The sequence below is a fragment of the Scomber japonicus genome, chromosome 9 (genome assembly GCF_027409825.1).
Source record: "Scomber japonicus isolate fScoJap1 chromosome 9, fScoJap1.pri, whole genome shotgun sequence".
In the NCBI taxonomy this organism is placed as follows: domain Eukaryota; kingdom Metazoa; phylum Chordata; class Actinopteri; order Scombriformes; family Scombridae; genus Scomber; species Scomber japonicus.
Window position 1 is genome coordinate 14,811,518 of NC_070586.1, and position 19,454 is coordinate 14,830,971.

Consider the following 19,454-nt stretch of genomic DNA (forward strand, 5'->3'; position numbering starts at 1 on the left):
TTTGCATTTAGGAGAAAACTGATGAATGCCACAAACCCCTCATAGTGAGTACTTGAGCCGGAGTCCCATTAACCATAATGTGCTAAAAACCAAGCTCAACTTGGCTCTGCACATGCCAACAGCACTCTGGCAATAAAAATATCCAGTGACCTAATGATATATAATATTATCTGATGCATGATATTGTTTATTTTTGTGTGTACCTCCTCTTGAGAAAATCATTGTTTTCAGCACACATGATAAAAACATGTGACAGTGTTCTTCTGTTTACACGTAAACAAGATAAATCAGTCCAGTGCCTCTATTTTCTTTTACAAGGTGTTAGCTATTTAAATGAGGGCACACTCCTTAGATTAAATACAAGTGCCAGTGCCACAGTGAACTTCCCACTTTGCCTGTTACTCTTTTGATGTTCGTTTTATGAGTAATTTTTAACTTCCTGTTTTGGAAGCCAGTAGCAGCTAACTGATTTACTTTACGCATGCTATTCATAATTGTGGCTCATGTTATTTTACGGTGCACAAACAAATCATTTGGTTGGAAAACTTGCAGATTGGATCAGAATTTTGGAAAGTACAGTTTGTAGCATTGCACAATGTTTTATTGGGGGAAAAAACACCAACTTATTCATCCCAGTGTATTACCTTCTTCCTTCTAGTAAAGATGATAAATTAAGGATTTTGTCAAACAGATGTTTTCTGAACAATCTGTATATTCTGCAGAACATCCAGTATAGTTTGAGTGTGTTTTCTGTTCCCTCCTGACAGTTCATGAGGTGCACTGTACAGCACCCATAAGTGTGACATTCCATGTAAGGCAGCACGTGATAGTTTTTTAAGAGGTGTCTCCAGCCAGCGGCCCCGCCATGTGCAGTTAGATGACTCGATCCTCCCTGGTAAAACACAGCGTTGACAGCTTGATTTTCCAACAGAACATTAAACTGTCTCGTGTTACACTTTACCTTTTCATTGCTCCTCATTGTGTGATTTAATCATTTAATAATGTAATTCAATATGGAGATATTTAAAAGTTGTTTGGAATTCTGTCAGGTTTGCAGTTCTTGATTATTTCTTCTCATTGAGTTAGAGTTTCACTGTGAATACAAGTATCATCAGTAATTTTTTCCAGTGTGAAGATGATAAGGTTTGTTTCAGTGATTGCTGAAACAAATCTTACATAATCAGTCTCTCATCCCACAAAGTCTGACCTCTGGGAAATGCTTTCTGTTTCTTAACAGGCAGAAAAACAGACGATTGCCTCAGTTGTGGCTGCAGAGTGAGCAACACCTTTGCATTTTGCATGTGACTCCTGTCTGGTTATCAGATCCTCTTACAGTTTATCAAATGAAAGGTAGCGGGAAGGTTTTTCAGTTCTACTGATGGTGACTGGAAAATGGTTGTGAATGTCAGTCACCAGTTAGAAAATGTGAACCCATGCAAACATGCTTGGTGGTCTCATGTCAGACTGCACTACTAAGTTATTTTGAGTCCAAAAGTTTTAGTTAATAAATGTATCGAACTCTTTTCATACATGGTTAGCTTCTTTAAGAGGTAATGTAGCATAGATTTCCATAGCACCTATTAACCTATGTGTGCGTGTCTGAGCATGAGTGATTACAAAAAAGGACTGCAGACCCTCAGTGTCAGGAGAGATCTCACAGACGTGTACCCAGTGCCTTATCCATCCCACCTTGGGAGGCAAGGGTTGGAAAAGCAGTCAAGCAGCACATATTGATTACCCTCTAGAGAACCCTTCGAAGCACAATATGTGAAGCTACTTAGAAACCTCTCATTTCTTTGATGGTTTATCTCTCTTACATCTTTGTCTACCCTGCCTGTGCAGTCCTCCCCGCCCATCTTCATCTCCGCTTTCTTTCCTTTTCCCACCCATACAGCCTTTCTCATCCTGTCATCCCTGGGCTGGCTGGTGGTCTGTCCCTTTGGGAGGTTAAGGGGCACTGTGGGTGAGAGGCAGGTTGTGCGGGCACCGTGCTTGCCTTTTCCCACAGCCCGCGTCAAATGCTGCTGAACCCTGACCCCAGTGGGTCCTCACTCTCAAAATCGGCGAGGAACGCAATTCAGCCAGCCAGACCCTATTGAGAACTGGACTCTCCATTGGAGGAAAAAGGAACCCCCCCCCCTCTAACCCCCTATCCCAATTGTGATCAGTGCCCTTCCTTTGTCTGCTGGTCAAGCAGGGTCGGACGACCGGTCGCCACTAGCCAGGACAAGACTTCCGAAAAGCCTATTCAGCATGTGATTTGACCCCCAGGTTCCATTGCTGACGCACAGGGATCAAACGCTGGGAATCTTTGGGGGTTCTCCTCTATAGAATTTATTTATCCATTGAAACTTACCCGTTTGACAAAATGATTTTTTTTCTAAAAGTTTCCTTGTCTGCATACTACTGTTTTACAAGTGAGGGAAATGTTTCATCCAGACTACAGAAGTGGCTAGAGAAGACTGCTGTTTCAGTCTAACTAACAAACATTTTCATACCATAAGTGACAAGGATGAAAGATGTCCCATGTGCATCTTTGTTATCTGTTAATGATGTATAAACTCAGATATCAAGAATGAGGTATTTATGATCTGTAGAATAAGGGAGTTATTCCTCAGTTCAAAAATACCTTATTCTTGTTCTTATTTGAGTTTATGCATAATAACAGAAAACGAGGATGCACATGGGACATCTTTCATCCTTGACACTTGTGGTATGAAAGTGTTAGTCAGTTCTGTGGCTGTGGCTCCCTTTTCTTGGGATGGGCCTTAGCATTGGCTGTACACTACTGGTTTCCTGGTAATGATTAAAACCAGTCAGCAGCAGTTCTGTAACAGAGGGAATTAATAGTGCATAAAAATAAACACATTTTCTAAAGTACACCAAATTTTACTTTTGATGCTTAGCCCAAGGAACGCTTTAACTATGCGTATACATACACCGTGATTAGTAAAACATAGAAACACGCTTCAAACAGCTGGAAAAGGCGCCGTGGAATTTGTGTGTGTGTGTTTTGGACAAAAGCATTTTTGTTTCCGTACTGTATGTATTTTGTTGTATAATTAGTTTCTCTGGTTTATGATTAGTCTTTTGTCCCATTTGTCTTGCCATCTTCCATCCGCTGTAGGCAACGTCTCTGTGATTAATTTACCAAACACGTACAAACAGGTACATTGATATAAAGATGTGGTCATGGTTATGAGTAGGAGAAGGTATGCAAGGCAGAAAAGATAAGAAAACTCAGGAGCCTTGAATTTCGAATATGACGACCTATGAGTGTCTGTCTGTGTTTTGTTTTGTTGTGTGTGTGTGTGTGTGTGTGTGTGTGTGTGTGTGTGTGTGTGTGTGTGTGTGTGTGTGTGTGTGTGTGTGTGTGTGTGTGTGTGTGTGTGTGTGTGTGTGTGTGTGTGTGTGTGTGTGTGTGTGTGTGTGTGTGTGTGTGTGTGTGTGTGTGTGTGTGTGTGTGTGTGTGTGTGTGTGTGTGGACTCCAACTGGATGCATGGTTTAAATCTTTTGCAGAAGGGGAGCACTTTGATTGTAATGCCGCGTGCTGTGTGCTAAAGCGGGGGCTGGCTGCAGCTTTCAAGCCGGTCAACTGTCAGGACTAGAGCGTGAAAGGGGGGCCTCAGAGTGAAAGGAGTGGAGGGTCCCACTAGGGGGGTCTTGGAGGAGGAGGGGTGGCTTGTGACGGACCTCCTGGGCTTTGAGGGCCCTCTGTGTGGGCTGCTACAGCATGGCGGCCCCCTTCACAAGGAATAGGGAGGGAGGGCGGGTCGAGTGAAGGTGCTGGCGCATTGGCCCCTGCAGCAGGGAGCATGGGCAGGACGCCAACTCACCCGTTCAAGTCCCACAGACCAGATGTTCCTTGTCAGAGAGCTCTTGGCTTTTAATAAATTGAGTTACTGTAAATCTGTAATAAGGCAAGGCAAACATGGGCACCCCGCCTCCCCCGCTACACACACATCCCAGATATTCTGCCCTCACAGACTGTTCTTAGTGTCCTATGGGTCAACCCCTGGTGAAGGGGCCATGGCCCAGCTACTGAACCTGCCAATTATTTTTCAACTGACATGAGTGGATGGATGTTTTGCTTCCCCTTTGCCCCCAACCCATACTCTGACTATAGAAAATGTCATTACTGCTTCTAGATTGTAACGCCACCAGGTCTTTGACCCTCACTCGTCTGTTAATTGATCAGTGGATTGGTCAGCAAAAAATCAATCAGCAGCTATAATGATAATAGGTTTCATTTTCAACTTAAAAATACCAAAAATTCTCTGCAACCAGTTTCTCAAATGTGAGAATTTGTTGATTTTGTTTGTCATATATGATAATACGTTTTATACTGTAACATTTTGACATATTAGTTGAACAAAAGCAAAGCTGAAGGCAAGATTGTAAGGGACTGAGAAATCAGTCACATTTTGTAGACTAAATGATTAATTGAATGAATAATTGGCAGATTCATTGATAATGAAAATAATTTAGTTGCAAATAAGACCAAATGACATGTGTAAAATAATAGCAATTTGCTTAGTTTCCATCATATATTAACAGTATGCATCTACTAAAAGCTGACAAAAATTGAATTATCTGTATTTTTGAATGTATCCTCTGCAAACACATGCTGCATCTGCTGTTGTCACTGCTAGACTTGAGACATGGGTCATTTACCCAGGTAACAGCAGCCAATGTTTTTGGAAGTCATCTGATCTGCTGCAAGAAAAATAAAAAATAAATGACTCTGTGCTTGTAAAAACAAAGCAAAAAACATCAACCTGCTCACTGTCCAAATGGGAATCTTCTCAGGCACATCTTTTAGATATATTTTCAGAATGCCTGCCTATATGGAAAGGACATTATCACCGTGGAGGCTCTTAAGTGCAATAGCATTGTTCCAAGGAGCACACTGAAAGGGTCGGCAAGAATGTCCCTTGTGCAGTCTATCTTAGATTTACAGCACCTCTGAGGATGGCTCTGATCTGGCAGTGGTCAGTTGGCTTTGAAGAGAAGTGCACCGCGAGTGAATCACTTTGAACCTGCACTGAGCTGAGCCTGAGAGAGACCCATGGTCCCACCAGAGTGCAACAGGACAGTAAATCTAGAGGCAGCTCAGTTTTGTACTGTGACATGGGGCTTAAGTCTTAATTTGTTGCCTACTGGTCCAACAGTTCTACAACTGTGGCTTGGTTCCAGGGTGTCCTCAACGCTTTTACTTGCTGGCTAGGACGGGTTTTTGGAGCTCCCACTCTCCACACACAGATTTCAGGTTTATAGTCTTTGTCTTTCTTTTTTTTTTATCTCCATGGTTTCTTCTAAACTTCTACATTTTCTCCTGCATTCGCTCCTGAGGCCTGCTGCATGGTTATGAATGGATATCGTGCTGGCCTTTGCACTCTTGTGCACACTGGCAAACCTCCACAGAAATCTGAAACATCGAGATGCCAACTATGCATGGCTCCTTGGTCTGTGGTTCACCAGAGCCGATTGCTTCCTCTTTCACCTCCTTAAAAAACACACACTAGCAATTAGATAGCCAATGTAGTGTTACAGACAAGATGAGTGAGGAAACAAATACAAGAAACAAACATGTGCCATACATTGGCAACATGCAACCATTGTGAAAGCTTCAACAAAGAGGTATCACGTGATGCAAGAGCAACCTTGTTGTGCTGACAGACATGAGATGGTTCTCAGTTTGGCATGGGGATCATCCTGAGCCATTTACACTCCCCTCTTTGCTTTCAAGTCTTCACATCTTGTAATCTGGAAACAAATGTAGCCATGTCATGTGCCTTACCTGCTAACCAGCTAATACTTTCACTTAACAGATGATCAGATCATTATCTACCTTGGGTAAGGCTCGGGGACAGTAATCCCCTCAGATGCAAAACCTTGGGTCCACTGCCTAAGGTGTTACAGACTTGCTTAAATAGGCTTTAGGCTTAACTTACTGGCCAGTGGGCTGTTTCATTTGACACCTTCCACAGTTTGTGGTGCAATGTTTGTTTTTTCACTGGCTTCCCAAGTGTTCCCCTCTGGGGGACCTCCGGGCTTTCTCATGTCTTTAAGACTCTTTAGGTAAGCCGGAAAAGCAAACAAAGGCATATCTATTATATGGTAAGTGGATCTCACATTACCCTCCCATTTCAATGCAGTCGCCAGTGTGGGCCACTTTCCAGGTGACTGATATCTTCACAGGGGCCAACATGTCAAGGGATGGTGTAATTGATTGTCTTGGATATTTGAGTATGCCACTTTCCCTAGTTCAAAGACCCCCTAATGCTTCCTTCTCCAGCTATATAGCTTACCCGTGTGCTGAGTTTTTGACACATGACAGTGTAGCGTGATCATGTGGTCATGATTGTTATTAGGACACGGGCATGGGAGGCCTTATCATCCATTTTAGAAGGCACAATCATTTCAAAGCTAATACTATATTAAAAATTAGTTCTTGCCTTAATATACTGCAGCGATGTGTTTTGGTCATTCTCTGCTGCCTCCCCCATAGGTCACTTTATGCACACATGCTCTTAAGTAGCCTTTGAACAAAGGATGTTATTTTTGGTGAAAAGGGCCCCTGCTGAAGTTTATCCAAATGAAAACCTCAAGGCTGAAATCATCAGTTCTCCAATGAGTTTATTGAGTAAAGCTCTCCTTGCCCCACAGAGGAGTTTTGATAGTTGCCTGCAGGAAGGCAGTGTTTGAAGAATAACTTATCTGTTTGAGCAAGTCTTTTTTATCAGCTTCTCTTTATGTTTTGGCTTTTTTACGCATGGCTGAAAGGCAAAATCTTCTCAAGTGAACGTATCCTGTTCTTCCTTTCATGATCTTATTACTTAAACAGGAAGAGATTATTAGTATTATTTGATATTATTGAATTTAGTTTCGATATTTTTCTCAGACTTTCGGAACCTGAGACGACTTACGAGAGCCAGACTCGACAGATACTTGCCCTAAATGAGAAATTGTGAGTTGACCGTAGGGCAGAGCGACATGGCTGAAAAATGGATCACGATAAAATGTTTCATTTCAATATCCATAATTATTGATGATTTTCAATTACCTATTTTCAGTGAAGACCAGGAGAAAATCAGTTGAATCTAACCACTTTATTTTAATTTAACCAAAACACATTTTTTTTATATCAACAATTTCCTCACTATCTAGACTACTTTTCTCACGCCACACTGTTTCTGTTGTTGGTGTCAGATGTTGATCGTGCAACCGAACAGATACCTGTTCAATTATTGGCTGTTTGACAGTCACTCAAACACACTCCATTATCAAGAGAGACGGAGTAAGCTTGGTATTTGTTCATATATGGCAGTTTGCGTTTTAAGCATTTAAGTGAAAGTATCAAACAGCTTTCTTATTGCTATTGATGAAGTATCTTTTGCTGACACATTGCTATTTATCTATCAATATCGTTTCATCGCCCGGGCCTCAGTTGACAGCGCAGGTCATTTAACTTTATTTTATTATTCTGATCTGCTTCAGGAGTGTATCCAACAAACCTGCGTCTGTTCCATCTGGCTTTGCAGTTAACCTCTGCAGGAATGCTAGACCTGACTTTTAGATTTTCCAAAAATGTGTGTCAAATATGACCAGTCTTTTATATCAGAAAGATCATGAACATGGCATGTTCACTGAGTGTGCTCTGCTCCCTTGGACTTGTGCCATTGAACTCAAGAGAAAGGCCTTAACCTGAATTATTAAATGGCACAAACTTGACTGCAAAAATAACAATTGGAAACATACAGTGTACAAAAACATACTATATCCTGGGTACGGATAATGATAACGGTCTATGACTTTAACTAACTTAAATTTTGAAGTCAGTAAATCATCATTGCAAACCCCACAACAAAGGTGGGTTGTTTTAGGGTTAGGGTTAGGGTTAGGGTTAGTTTTTTAATATAATCTTTCATTGTAAAATCTCTTTCACTTAAGAATTTAATTTACAGAAACGCTCAAATTTTAAGAATAGGTGGCTTGTTACCTTTTGAAGCTGTTTTTTCATGATATTTCATATTTGATCATTTAATGGTGTGCATACCATAATATATTATGTCAAATAGTAGATTGGTGGTACAACAACAAATAAATTCCTATAAATACAAGTTCCCACACTGTGTACATCTGCAGCCGGACTGCTGGTCACATTGACTGAAAAGCATATAGTCATTCTGGCTTTAACTGCTTGTTTGATGTGAATGTGAGGCTGGTTTTGTGTTAGCTATGTGTGACTGGAGACCTGTTGAACAGTGCGTGTTGGAATAGGTTACTTGCGTCTAGATTGCAATTGTACTGAATTTTTTTTCAAACAAGCCATTATTTAATAAGATGGACATTTGGGCACAATACACCTGCTCTGTAGTTTGAATCCTCAATTTTATTATCAAACTGAACACTACTGCCAAACAGAGGATATAAATTTGTAAGGGATATAAATTTGTCAGGGTTTTTTTTCACATATGTTCTTAGTAGCCAACATCATGCACCTCCATGACTTAAACTTGGCCTCAGGCATCCTTCTCTTCTCTCTCATCCAGTCTGTCTTTTTTTCCACCCCAGTCTGCCTCCCTAGTGTGCTTGGTTGGTCAGGAGGCCAGAGCAGGGCTCTGCTGGCAGTAGACAGCCGCCAAGGCTGACAGGATATCCTCTTGACTTGATATGATGCCAACAGTGACCATCACATGTAGTAATCTGGCAGTGGCAGGGGAGCAGCCGGGTGCCATGCATGCCCATCCGCCGTCTTAAGCAGCCTGATGAAGGCTTGCCAGGGTTGCAGCTTAAGCTTAGCGGACTAGCCATTGACAGCCACTGCCTGCAGACACTGGATAATTGTCAAACCTGAAGTTGCACAGTGTTTGTAATGATGCAGCATTTCCTCCAGACTCATGTTTAGCCTTCATGTATTCTCACTCAGGCCTACATTGAAAATCAGCCCAACAGTGATTACTGACTCGTCACATTATTTTAATCAACATTTGAGATTTACAATTAAAGCTGGAAAAAAACTGAGCCTTTCTAGGTGAAAGAATACAGTTTTACTGGCCTTGTTGTCTTATAAAGCTGATTTTAGTAGCTAGATACTAGCCTAGCCTATTTCCAAAAGTGATTAAAGAAATCTACTTAGAAATCCCTTTATGCACATTTTCTCACCCTGATCAACATTTCGTTCATACTTCCCTCATTCCACCATCAACCTCAATTTTGTGTACACCACAATGTTTACCCTCAAGGATTAATTGAGAGGACATTTGTCAGCAGTCAGATTTCTCACCACTTAAGCTGTAGACCTCTCACAGCAAAGCTACATCACTATGATGACTCTTGGCTTTGCAGCAATGCTCCTCAAACAGAACGAGCCTCCTATAGAAATTTGCAGCATTGTTATCATTACTGTTAGCTTAGTGCCTTCAACTTGTAAAACAAGTCACCTTTTTTCTTATTTAGCAGGTGAAAATAGGGTTTAACAAATGCATTCACTTCATTAATCCTCACTTTGATATAAGTGCTATATTCATTTTGTTGAATACTTTTGCTTTAAACATATAATATGCTGAATAAGGGGATATTGACCTCTTCCACCTTCCAGAAAATGGTTGCAAATTTCATGTTGATCAGTTATTCTGGAAACAGAATAATACAGAAATGATGTTTATAACTGTCTGGGAATAAAGAATTGATGTAATAAAAATGAAATATAAAAGCCATTGCACTGTCCACTCTGCACAACTAGTCAGACTCAGAACTCCATGTAACTATTCAGGCCTGTTGCTAAAGAGTTCTGCTTTACTGAGCAGTACAGCTTTCCCCACAACAGTATACCCCTGTGGCCAACATGGCTGGATTCCAGCAGCAGGAACACAGTTGACACAGACACAGGTGATTAAAGATTTTTTGACACCCTTATGCATGTATAAGCCGCTTTCTCCCATGCACAAGGCGAGGCCCCCGGTCTGTATGACCTAGAAGAAGCTAGACTGGATGACCCAGTGGTCATCCTAGGAGCCATCTGGCAACCACGTCTTGTGTGGCTTACCCTTCCCACTGCCTCACGCAATTCCTTAAGCAAGCATAAGTGTGCTTAGGAGGACTTAATCTCAGAGAAACTGGTTTGGGCCACTCTGCAGACTGCCAATGTGGATGCACCCAGCCGTTAGGTCATGGGGTTCCTTCAGTCATATTACACTGAGGCAGCGTCTCCTCTTCGCCTGCTGTGTGATTAAAACCTTTGGATTGGATGTACTCTGTCAATGAAATGTCCCTAGTATGAAGGTGTTTATACCAAGCAGGTATCATATCATATCTTTTTTTTTTTTTTTTTTTTTAATATATATATATATATATATATATATATATATCTTGTTGGCATATCTATCTGACTGCTTGTGTTGTGTGTGCCCAGCTGTAAACTTCACTGAGAATATAATAAGTCAACTGGTTTCATTGGTAAGACCAGTTTTCTGGTGCATAATGCTAAAGAAAGCATTTGCCGCTCTGTGAGATGCCCTTGGGTGTGTTGTGGTGGGCTGTGAGGCAAGGAAGGGAAGTGATAGAAGCTTGAGCCTGTCTGCACTTGCACAGAGGTCACTGCTGGCCTTTTGACTGTCTGCCAGTGCAGGGGCCAGGGTCTTCCAGAAGAGGGCCTTGGCTACAGGCAGACAAGTGAGCCAGCCAGCCAGACAGGCAGCCAGCCGCATCGTCTGCAGTCTAGGTCTGGATCTAGTGCCTGGACTAGGGCAGCTCAAGTTACCCAGACAGATTTGTTAACACTGTTTGGGTCCGCTCGGCTTTCTAGCCAGGCCTCTGAGCCAAACGCGGCTGAGGTGACTTAATCTGTCATTAAACTCACATTACACCCGGACAGAGACTCGGCTCAGGGGGGCAGAGACAGCGCTCACTCTCCCACTCACTGGCATGGCTGGCTGGATTTGAGCAGACACAAAGAATACCCCCCGCTCCTCATCCTCCTCCCCATCCTCTTCATGCCACACACCATGGCACAGCTAGACAGCCCAGCACGGTCTAGACAAAAGCAATTTCACTTGAAGTTGAAAAGTCATTTGACTGTGTGACGGGCACCGGTGTGGATTTGGTGGTGTTTCCAGGGTGCACACATCTATTCAGAATACTAAGCTTAAGATTCGTTCAGTCACCAATCTTTGTTTTTTGATTTGCAGTAATATATAGAAAAAATACCTTAAAGCTAAAGAATTTGTGATTATCAGTGATTAGGATTGTTGAAGTCAGTATTACAATGGCTCCTCAGCATTGGTATTTCTGCAGCTATTGATGAATGTCACCTCCTCACCTCAGTCTGTGTCTATTAATGTGCAAACAGATCATAGTAATTAGTATATTACATTGTTTAAATCCAGTTTGAGATTGTATCATCAAGCTCCTCTTATTTTAAATAATAGTTTTTGTAGATATCATGACATTTTAACCAAATTATAATAAAATTATTCATCAGTTGCACAGACATGTTTCTTTAAACCTGTCACCACATTTCTTAAAATAAGTATACATGGTTAGAGGTTTTGAAGCTATTTTATCAGGGGACATTAACAGAACTTCAGATTGCTTTCAGAGCTGCTAACGCTACACATTTGTCTTTGTACATTCTTCACTGGCTGTCAGACAAACAGGAGGAGATGGGTGAACTTCGTTCACATCGGGCAAGTGAAATTGCTTCCATTACTCTCAGCTTGAAAATGTCAGAAACCCTAACAACCTGCAGTACCTCCAGTGGAGGTCTAAGACATTGTTTCCCTCTGCTGAGATTTGTTTTTATGAAACAGCTGGTTTTGGTTCTCCCCCCACTCCTCCATCCCCCCCAACATCACTGCAACCAACTAATGAGTTGCCAAAAGCCAACATATGAACTTTATAATCAACTGTTACAAAGAGCAGTGCCAAGTCAATGAGCCACATCTTTCTTAGATAAGAAAACTATTTTTTAAATTTCATTTAGTTTCATTTGTTTATTTTATTTTTTATTTTTTCTTAAATTTGGTTGCATTGGTTATTTGGACATTTTCATGGCTGTGGCCTTGTGTATTTGTGAGTGATTATGTGAAGAAAACACGTTGTGCCTGGAAAACTAATTGCAGTGTGGATAGGGACGAGTTACAAGGCTACCCCCCCCCCTCCCTTTTTTTTTTCTTTTAACTTTTTAATGTTGTTGGCCTCAGAGGACAGAGTCTGTGGCCTGTGAAAACTGCAATGCAACAGTTAAGCCAGGATCTTTGAGCATTTAAGTCACGGTAGCATTATAAAATGATAACCTGGTCATTTCGATTTGGCTGAGTCATAATTTGACCACGTATTGGTCTAAAAATATTCCAAAGGTTTGCCAAGGAGGGCCAAGAATCTGCAGACTCTACAAGATCACTTTGAGTGCTTCTTCACTAATGTTTTAAGCTGACTTAATCACTGAAAACACTTGGTGTAAGGTTCATTTGAGATGATTTTGTGATTAACAACACATGGTTTCAGACGAATAATAATAGATCTCTGAATATCATTTCTGAATACTCAGACTGACCACGTTGTCTGTTTTTGCCGGCAGGTCAAGAAGTACTTCGAGTTGGAACCGCTGGCCCGGGGGAAGCGCTGGATCCTCGAGGGCAGCACCACCGACAACATGGAGGCAGTGAAAGAGAGTTTCGGTCAGTTCATTTGCCTGTTGGAGGACAAAGACACAGAGCCTGCAAGGATATGATGCTAATGCTGCTAAGAGACATTAGCAGCTAACGAGAAGGATACACCACATCCTGCTGGTTCCCATGTACACACACTCACGCACAGACACAAACATGTACACACAAGCAAATACAGCAGATGTCGGCCTCTCTCTTTGAGATGTGTATTGTATGTTATTATCCTTTCACTGCACTCTCATTTTTTTAAAATTGGAAGAGTGTGCACAACCACGACAACCTGCCAGAGAAGAACCTCCATTAAACCTGTCTGATGTAAAGCAGTTTGTCAAGAAAAAAATCGTTGAACTTTGTCAGAAGTGGAAATCTTGTTTACTACTGTTTGTGCCATTGTGATCAAACTAATGGCATCTAGGGACGTATGGCATTCCTTCAGTCATCATCGGACACTAACACATACATTCTCCCTCTCGCACAGACACACACACACACACACAGACACACACAAAGTGGAGCCTAGGTTGTCTGTAGATATGTTTAACATCTCCACTAATTACTTTAGCGGATGTTTGGGTGGGCACGGTTGATGTTCTTTCCACTGAGAAGTACTGTACTGCTGTCAAGTGTGCTTCTCTCTTTGACTTGCTAACAACGAATGTCGTTGTGTGATTGGAGTACATAGTCCAAAGCCTCGTGTTATGTACAGTAGTTACATATCGGTGTGTCACACCATGTCTGAATATCTAATCTGAATATTGTAGTCTGAGTATCTCATGGAGTATTTTGTACAGTACATGCAAACAAGCATAATGCTGTGTACCTTCCTGTGTGGCCATACAGGCGTACTACTAATCACGTGACTAAGTGCTAGGTGACTTTATGGAGACGTGAGTCCATTCGGAGTAAGTGGGAACAAATCTGAATGCTTTTATAAATGTGCAACTTAGGATAAATTTTATAGCTCTGTATGTTAACCTTGTAGAGCTACATTCAGATTACAACGATTGTTTTTTAATATATATATCATACCACACTTTCAATTCTTTCAAATCAATGACCAAAAAATTTAAAAATTAAAAAAATTAAAAATTAAAAAAATGATGATTTACCGGGCTGGATGTATTTGCAAGTCGAACAATGTGACGGAATCAGTTTCATTTCAGTGTTTTAGCGAAAGTCTCTGTTTTTTTTCTACATTTTTTAAATTTTATTTGGCATAATCCCTCTCTGCACTGGCTTGTGACTCCAGTTTCCCATCAGGGTGGAATACAAACTCTATCAATCAGCCACAGCAACAGCTGCATCTGACAAGTCCCTGTCCGACACCCTAATGCCTTCCAACTGTCTTTGAAGACCCCTCCCTGTCTGCTGTTTATCGCGGAACCCCACCCCACTTCATCCCTACCAGTCCCAACCGAGACTGCCCCTCCACTCCAGCTCTGCTCCCTGTCCACATTGCTGCTCAGTGTGGTTTTTATCCCAGATGCCCTCATGTGGACTCCACACCTCTGAATTGAGTCCTGTTCAGTGTGCCACAGGTGTGTGTGGTCGTTCCCAAAATGTGCTTTGGTAACGGCTGACGCACACACCTCCTCCATGTGTGCTTTGTATGTCTGTTGTTGTTTTTGTTCAGTATTTGGTCAGGTTTTTACAAATGGAATCACTTTTTGTACCTGGCATACGGTCTACCTTCTTTTGTAATCTGCGTTGCTCAGTGCATTCAGTCACTTTCAAATAAATCTGTTGATTAACGATTATATCAGTGCTGGGCTTTGCATATCTGCTTAAACTTAAGTAAACAACATTCATTGCAGTTTTTTTTTCTTTTTTTCTGTCTTTTGTCTTTTTTTGTTCTTGTTGTTGTTTTAATGTATTTTTGTTTGTTTTTTCAATCATGAGTTTTGTCTATTATGGCAATTAAAGTTTTCAAACTACAACTTTTGTCTTAGTAATTATTCATATCCTGATTACTGTTGCTTGTTAATTTGTTAAAAGTAGTAAAATAGTTTTTATATTTTATATCACTTCGTGGCACATAGGAAGCCATAATGTCTCTGTACAGTCTCTAGGTTTGCTAAGCATTATAAATAAATTCTGTATTCTGCCTTTACAGAATAATCCTTCAATTTTGTCATTTATCTTTGTCACATTTAATCTGGTTTTAAATCTAAAAATGTAGTCAGATTAGGTTTAGATGTAGCCATTTGTATGTGAATAATCATGCTGTTTGCATCAGTATGAAATGTGTGACGAGCTGAATGTTTGTCTACCCCTCTGGAAACATTTTCTTCACAATGTCTCTGATTTTGTGATTTAAGGTGACCTGTGGAAATCTGAGATGCTGGAAGATAATCGGGAAAAGGCAGATCAGCCAGTGTAGGTCGAGCCAAAGTTTAAAGAAAAAAAAAAACGTGGAGCAGTTGAAGAAAGTTTTGAGTGGAAAGTTAACCAAGTGAGACAGGAGTTCCTGATAAATATACTCTACTCTGTGCTACCTCTGCCTCCCCTTTTCTTCTCCTTTTGCCCTTCTTCCCTCTCTTTCAAATTAACCGTGTGGCTTTAATACAATGTGTGTCATGCAGGTTGCCCTGGCGACTCTTTGATCCTGTTTTCCAGTCTCTGCCTCTGGGGCAGACGTGCTTCTCTTCAGTCTGCTGCACACCAGCTCTGGAAGCTGCTGCCCTGAGACAAACCATGGGCTGCTGCGCTCGTCTTGCTCCCCCTTTTTCTCCCTGTCGCTCTCACTTTCTCTCTGTTTTTTGAGTCCTCTGTATCTTTCTCTCCTTACCACTTTTTTTTTCCTCTCAGGTTCTCTCCAACTCTGTCTCTCTCTTACTCGCTCTGCTTCCCTTTGGTCACGCCAAAGGAGCCCTCCCTCAGTATGGGCATCCAGGGTGCCCAGGGGAAGGGAAGAGGCCAGGACCTCAGCGAAGCAGCCCTCCTGGGAAAAAACAGAGACGGGGGACCTCTCTCTTTCACTCCTCCTCACTCTCTCTCTCTGTCTGTACAGTTGATTTTATTCCCTTGAAAAAGATGCAGCCAGTCCTCCCACACTGAACCTTTACCTGGTTAGCTGTTTAATTGCTGGTGTCTGTCTGGGGTGTTCAGGGAGTTTCTAGTGCCCCGGTTGGCGGCAGAACTGCAGTGTGGCTGACAGATAAGCAGTTGCAAAGTTACATTGTTGTTGTAATGTGCTGATGTGATCCAGATTTTTCTTATCAGTCTGTGCACACAATTGCATTACCAAGAAACAAAAACAGAGACATGATGTTTGCTGTGATGGATACAATATCTTATGCAAGCTTCAAGTCTCTGCAAGTGAATTTTTTATCTCACTAAAATGAATGATAATTAATGTCTGCCCGGAAGGCAGGAAAAACACTTGAAGATATTTAACTGTGGCAAGCCTAATGGTTGGCAGCGATATAAAGTGAAGGTGTGATTTGTAACAAAAGCGTGAAATATACAAAGATGCCAGCGCAGTCCTTTGAAGATGCTGAAGATACTACATGTAGAGAAGGGTTGAGTGAGACGGCGCATAAAAGCAAACTGAGCCAACGGCACACAATAGAGTGCAAAGCTTTGCCAGCCACAAGTAATTCTCCAACTTGCAAAGCGGCATTCTCCATCATAGTTTATTTATTGCTTGGTTTTTTGGTTTTGATTTCCTGACATCAAGAGCCGTGCATTCACGTCATTAGTGGTCTTCTGTGCAATTAAAAGCTGGTTACAGTGTGTACAGGACACACACATTACAGTCAGTGAGAACACCACAAAGTTTCCATCATTGGATTGGATTCAAACATATTAACGTTAACAGTTTTAAGGTGTAAGTAGTCTGTTTTTTGTTTTCTTATCGTTAGGAGGATCATACATACATCATGCATTAGTTTTTCTGTGCCCTAAGTGGAATCTGACTATCAACATATCTGTTTTGCTGTAACCAGATTTTAGATGCTGCACGAAAGGAAAATGTCAACAAAAACAAAAGAAAAGGTGTTGGCTAGAAATAATGATTTTTTTAAAGGTTTTAGCTTTTTAATCTGTGTGAGATAGCAAACGATTGATTTTACTTCAGTACAGAGAACGTTTTATTTCATTTAAAGTTGAATTTAAGTAATTTAACAGATGCACATCAAAACTGACAAGTCCCTTATGGTTGGCAAGCATTAATATCTCCGGGATTCAGTGGGTTAGGGTTAGTTGGTGTCTGGCACATTAAACAATGGGGTCAAAAATGTGCCACATACAGTATAACGACCTGCCAGACGTATAAACAACTGCGATCACACACAGCTAGATGAAGCCTGTGAGCTTTGTGAAATGCAAATGCGCAACCCGACAGGGAACCTAACTTTCGTTTACAAGAAAAACAAAAGCAGGCATGTTTTCTTAAACTCTGCAAAGAATGCCATTTTCTCTGTCTTCTCCCTCTCCCGTCCAGCATGTGTGGCAGCATTTCTGCTGATAAGACACAGCCAGGAGGTGGAACAGATGTTGCCCTGACATCCATCTGGGCCTTGTACCCCTGCTCTGCCTCCCACAGTCGATGCTCCACGCAGGACACCCCACATTCCCGGCTCTTCACAGCGAGGGATTTCTCCTCATGGTCCTCGAGCAGTGACGCAGCACAGGAATCAGCCTGGATGCTTTCAGTCATGTTATATATGTGAGAGATACCAGTCAATTATCAGCCAGGATCTCTGGGTTTATTCGAGGTGTTTCATTTGTTTCAACACTCTCCTGCTTCCTTGACTCTGAGAGGACACACACACACCCCTTTGAAAAACAAACACAAATGATGGAAATGCATTGATATGATGTAAGCTTGTGAGGAAATGTTCCCTGTACCAAATAATCATTTCCAGAGCTGTGAGACAATTGTTCCACAGTCACAAAACGTGCAGTTCTTTGAAAACTGACTCCACATATTTTTATTTATTTAAATCAACAAGCGAATTGATACTTTTGCTTATCCAAAAGGTGAGAGAGCAAAGTCCAATTTCATTTTAATTAGATAGATTAATAATGATGGAAAATCAGTTTTGAATAAATAGCCGAGTCTTAATGGTGTTAAAACCTGTGTGTGTGTGTGTGTGTGTGTGTGTGTGTGTGTGTGTGTGTGTGTGTGTGTTTGCGTTTGTGTGTGTGCGTGTGCGTGCGTGTGCGTGCGTGTGTGTGCGTGCGTGTGCGTGTGTGTGTGAGAGTAGTAGTAGTACTAGTAGTAGTAGCAGTATTTGCAAATTATTCATATCTGCTACTCTGCATGGAGCACAATTTCCAATTTCCAATTTTTGTTTTTTTAATTCAAAGCAATATTTATATACTTTTGAAAGATTATTAAAAAATAAAACAAATTTAAAAGCCCCACATGCTGTAATATTAATAAAACATATCCAGTTAAATATTTGTGAATATTAGTTGAACCCTGCTTTATATGGACTTCGGTCATCTCCCAAAGGCAAAGAAATGTTTCATTTAAGTGTATTGCACCTATTATGTCACTATCAGGTGACACACAACACATTCACCAATATTTTACTGGTGTTTCCTCTCTATCTTTGTGTTTTCAGATGTGCAGCAGGAGATTCCTCAGACCTGATGCCCCTGACTGGTTGAGGCGGAGGAATCCTTCCCATTGTGCATGCGATCCTGCAGGTTTGTGGTTGAGTTGTAAAAGTAATTAATGACTCTCAAACCTGATAGAGTCTTAACGAGTTACACCCCTGCCAAGCAATGAGCACACTTTGCAGCAACATGCCACAATAATTGTCCCCATTAATTAAAATTTGATATGGTCCATTTGAATGTTCCTACATTGTGCTCTCATGAGTCACATAAGTTTATTTTCCTTTGAAATTAACTCACTTTTAACTTTTTTTTTTTTAAACCTTACCATAACCCTTGAGGCAGTGGTGCTTATTCAGCATATTTACTTAGTCTGAAATATTCAAATAATCTAATCAAAGGTGGAAATTGCTATCACCATCATTTCTTTACAATTATTGCAACCTGGATAAGTAGTTATTTACACTAAGTCCAGCCAGTTATTGTTATCACTTGCATTTTTATCATTTTTGCATTTGGCCTGCTGAAACCTGTAAGCTCTGCTGTCCCAGACTTCATCCACTGCCTCCAATCATGAAGCAGGATCTCAGCAGATTTAGATATGAGAAATTACCCCTGCAATTCAAGTTTCACAGGTGATAATGAAAGAAAAAAAACCTCTCAGAATTTCTTAAATAATAGCACAGCATTTCTCACATACCACGTGATCACTGCTGTTGATCTGTGAACAGTAGCCATCAATCACCATTTACCTCACATTTTCCTTACTTTAAAAACATGCTATGAGTCAATGTTGGTCTTTATTATTGTCTTAGTAATGAGTAAAAATCCTTTAATCATCTACAAGTTGGACAGAAGATGAAACTCACATGACCCTTGCGGGCTCCTGTATATCACAGATATTAAAGGATGTAAACATTCAAACTTTTGTCCTCCAAAAACTTTAAGGAACCATGCCGTGCAATTCTTCTCTGGCCCTTTGTGGCCACCTAAACGCCTCTTGTTTTTCCTGCGTGTTTGAATGTCTTGTCTGTTGGGTGACTTCCGTGGGATTCCAGCAGGCTTGTCACTCTGATTGTTTGTCCTAGGGACGAGATCTGTGTGAGTCCTGTTTCTCTTCCTCTCTCCTCGGGCCCGAGTGCTGATGGAGACCCGCATCCCAGGTGGCCCACACATCAAAACAAGAGGGATCGCGGCTCTTGGTTTTCAGA

General features: G+C 41.2%; 1 protein-coding gene across 1 annotated transcript in view; it reads left to right on the forward strand.

Moving 5' to 3' along the window:
• The window catches only part of LOC128364171 (ADP-ribosylation factor-like protein 15), a 113,178-nt gene extending 99,422 nt beyond the window's left edge, over window positions 1-13,756 (forward strand). Inside the window, 1 exon segment of the mRNA XM_053324712.1 lies at window positions 12,585-13,756. Within this exon segment, the coding sequence (XP_053180687.1) occupies window positions 12,585-12,737 (153 nt within the window). The 3' untranslated portion in view covers window positions 12,738-13,756.
• Window positions 13,757-19,454: the final 5,698 nt, after the last annotated feature.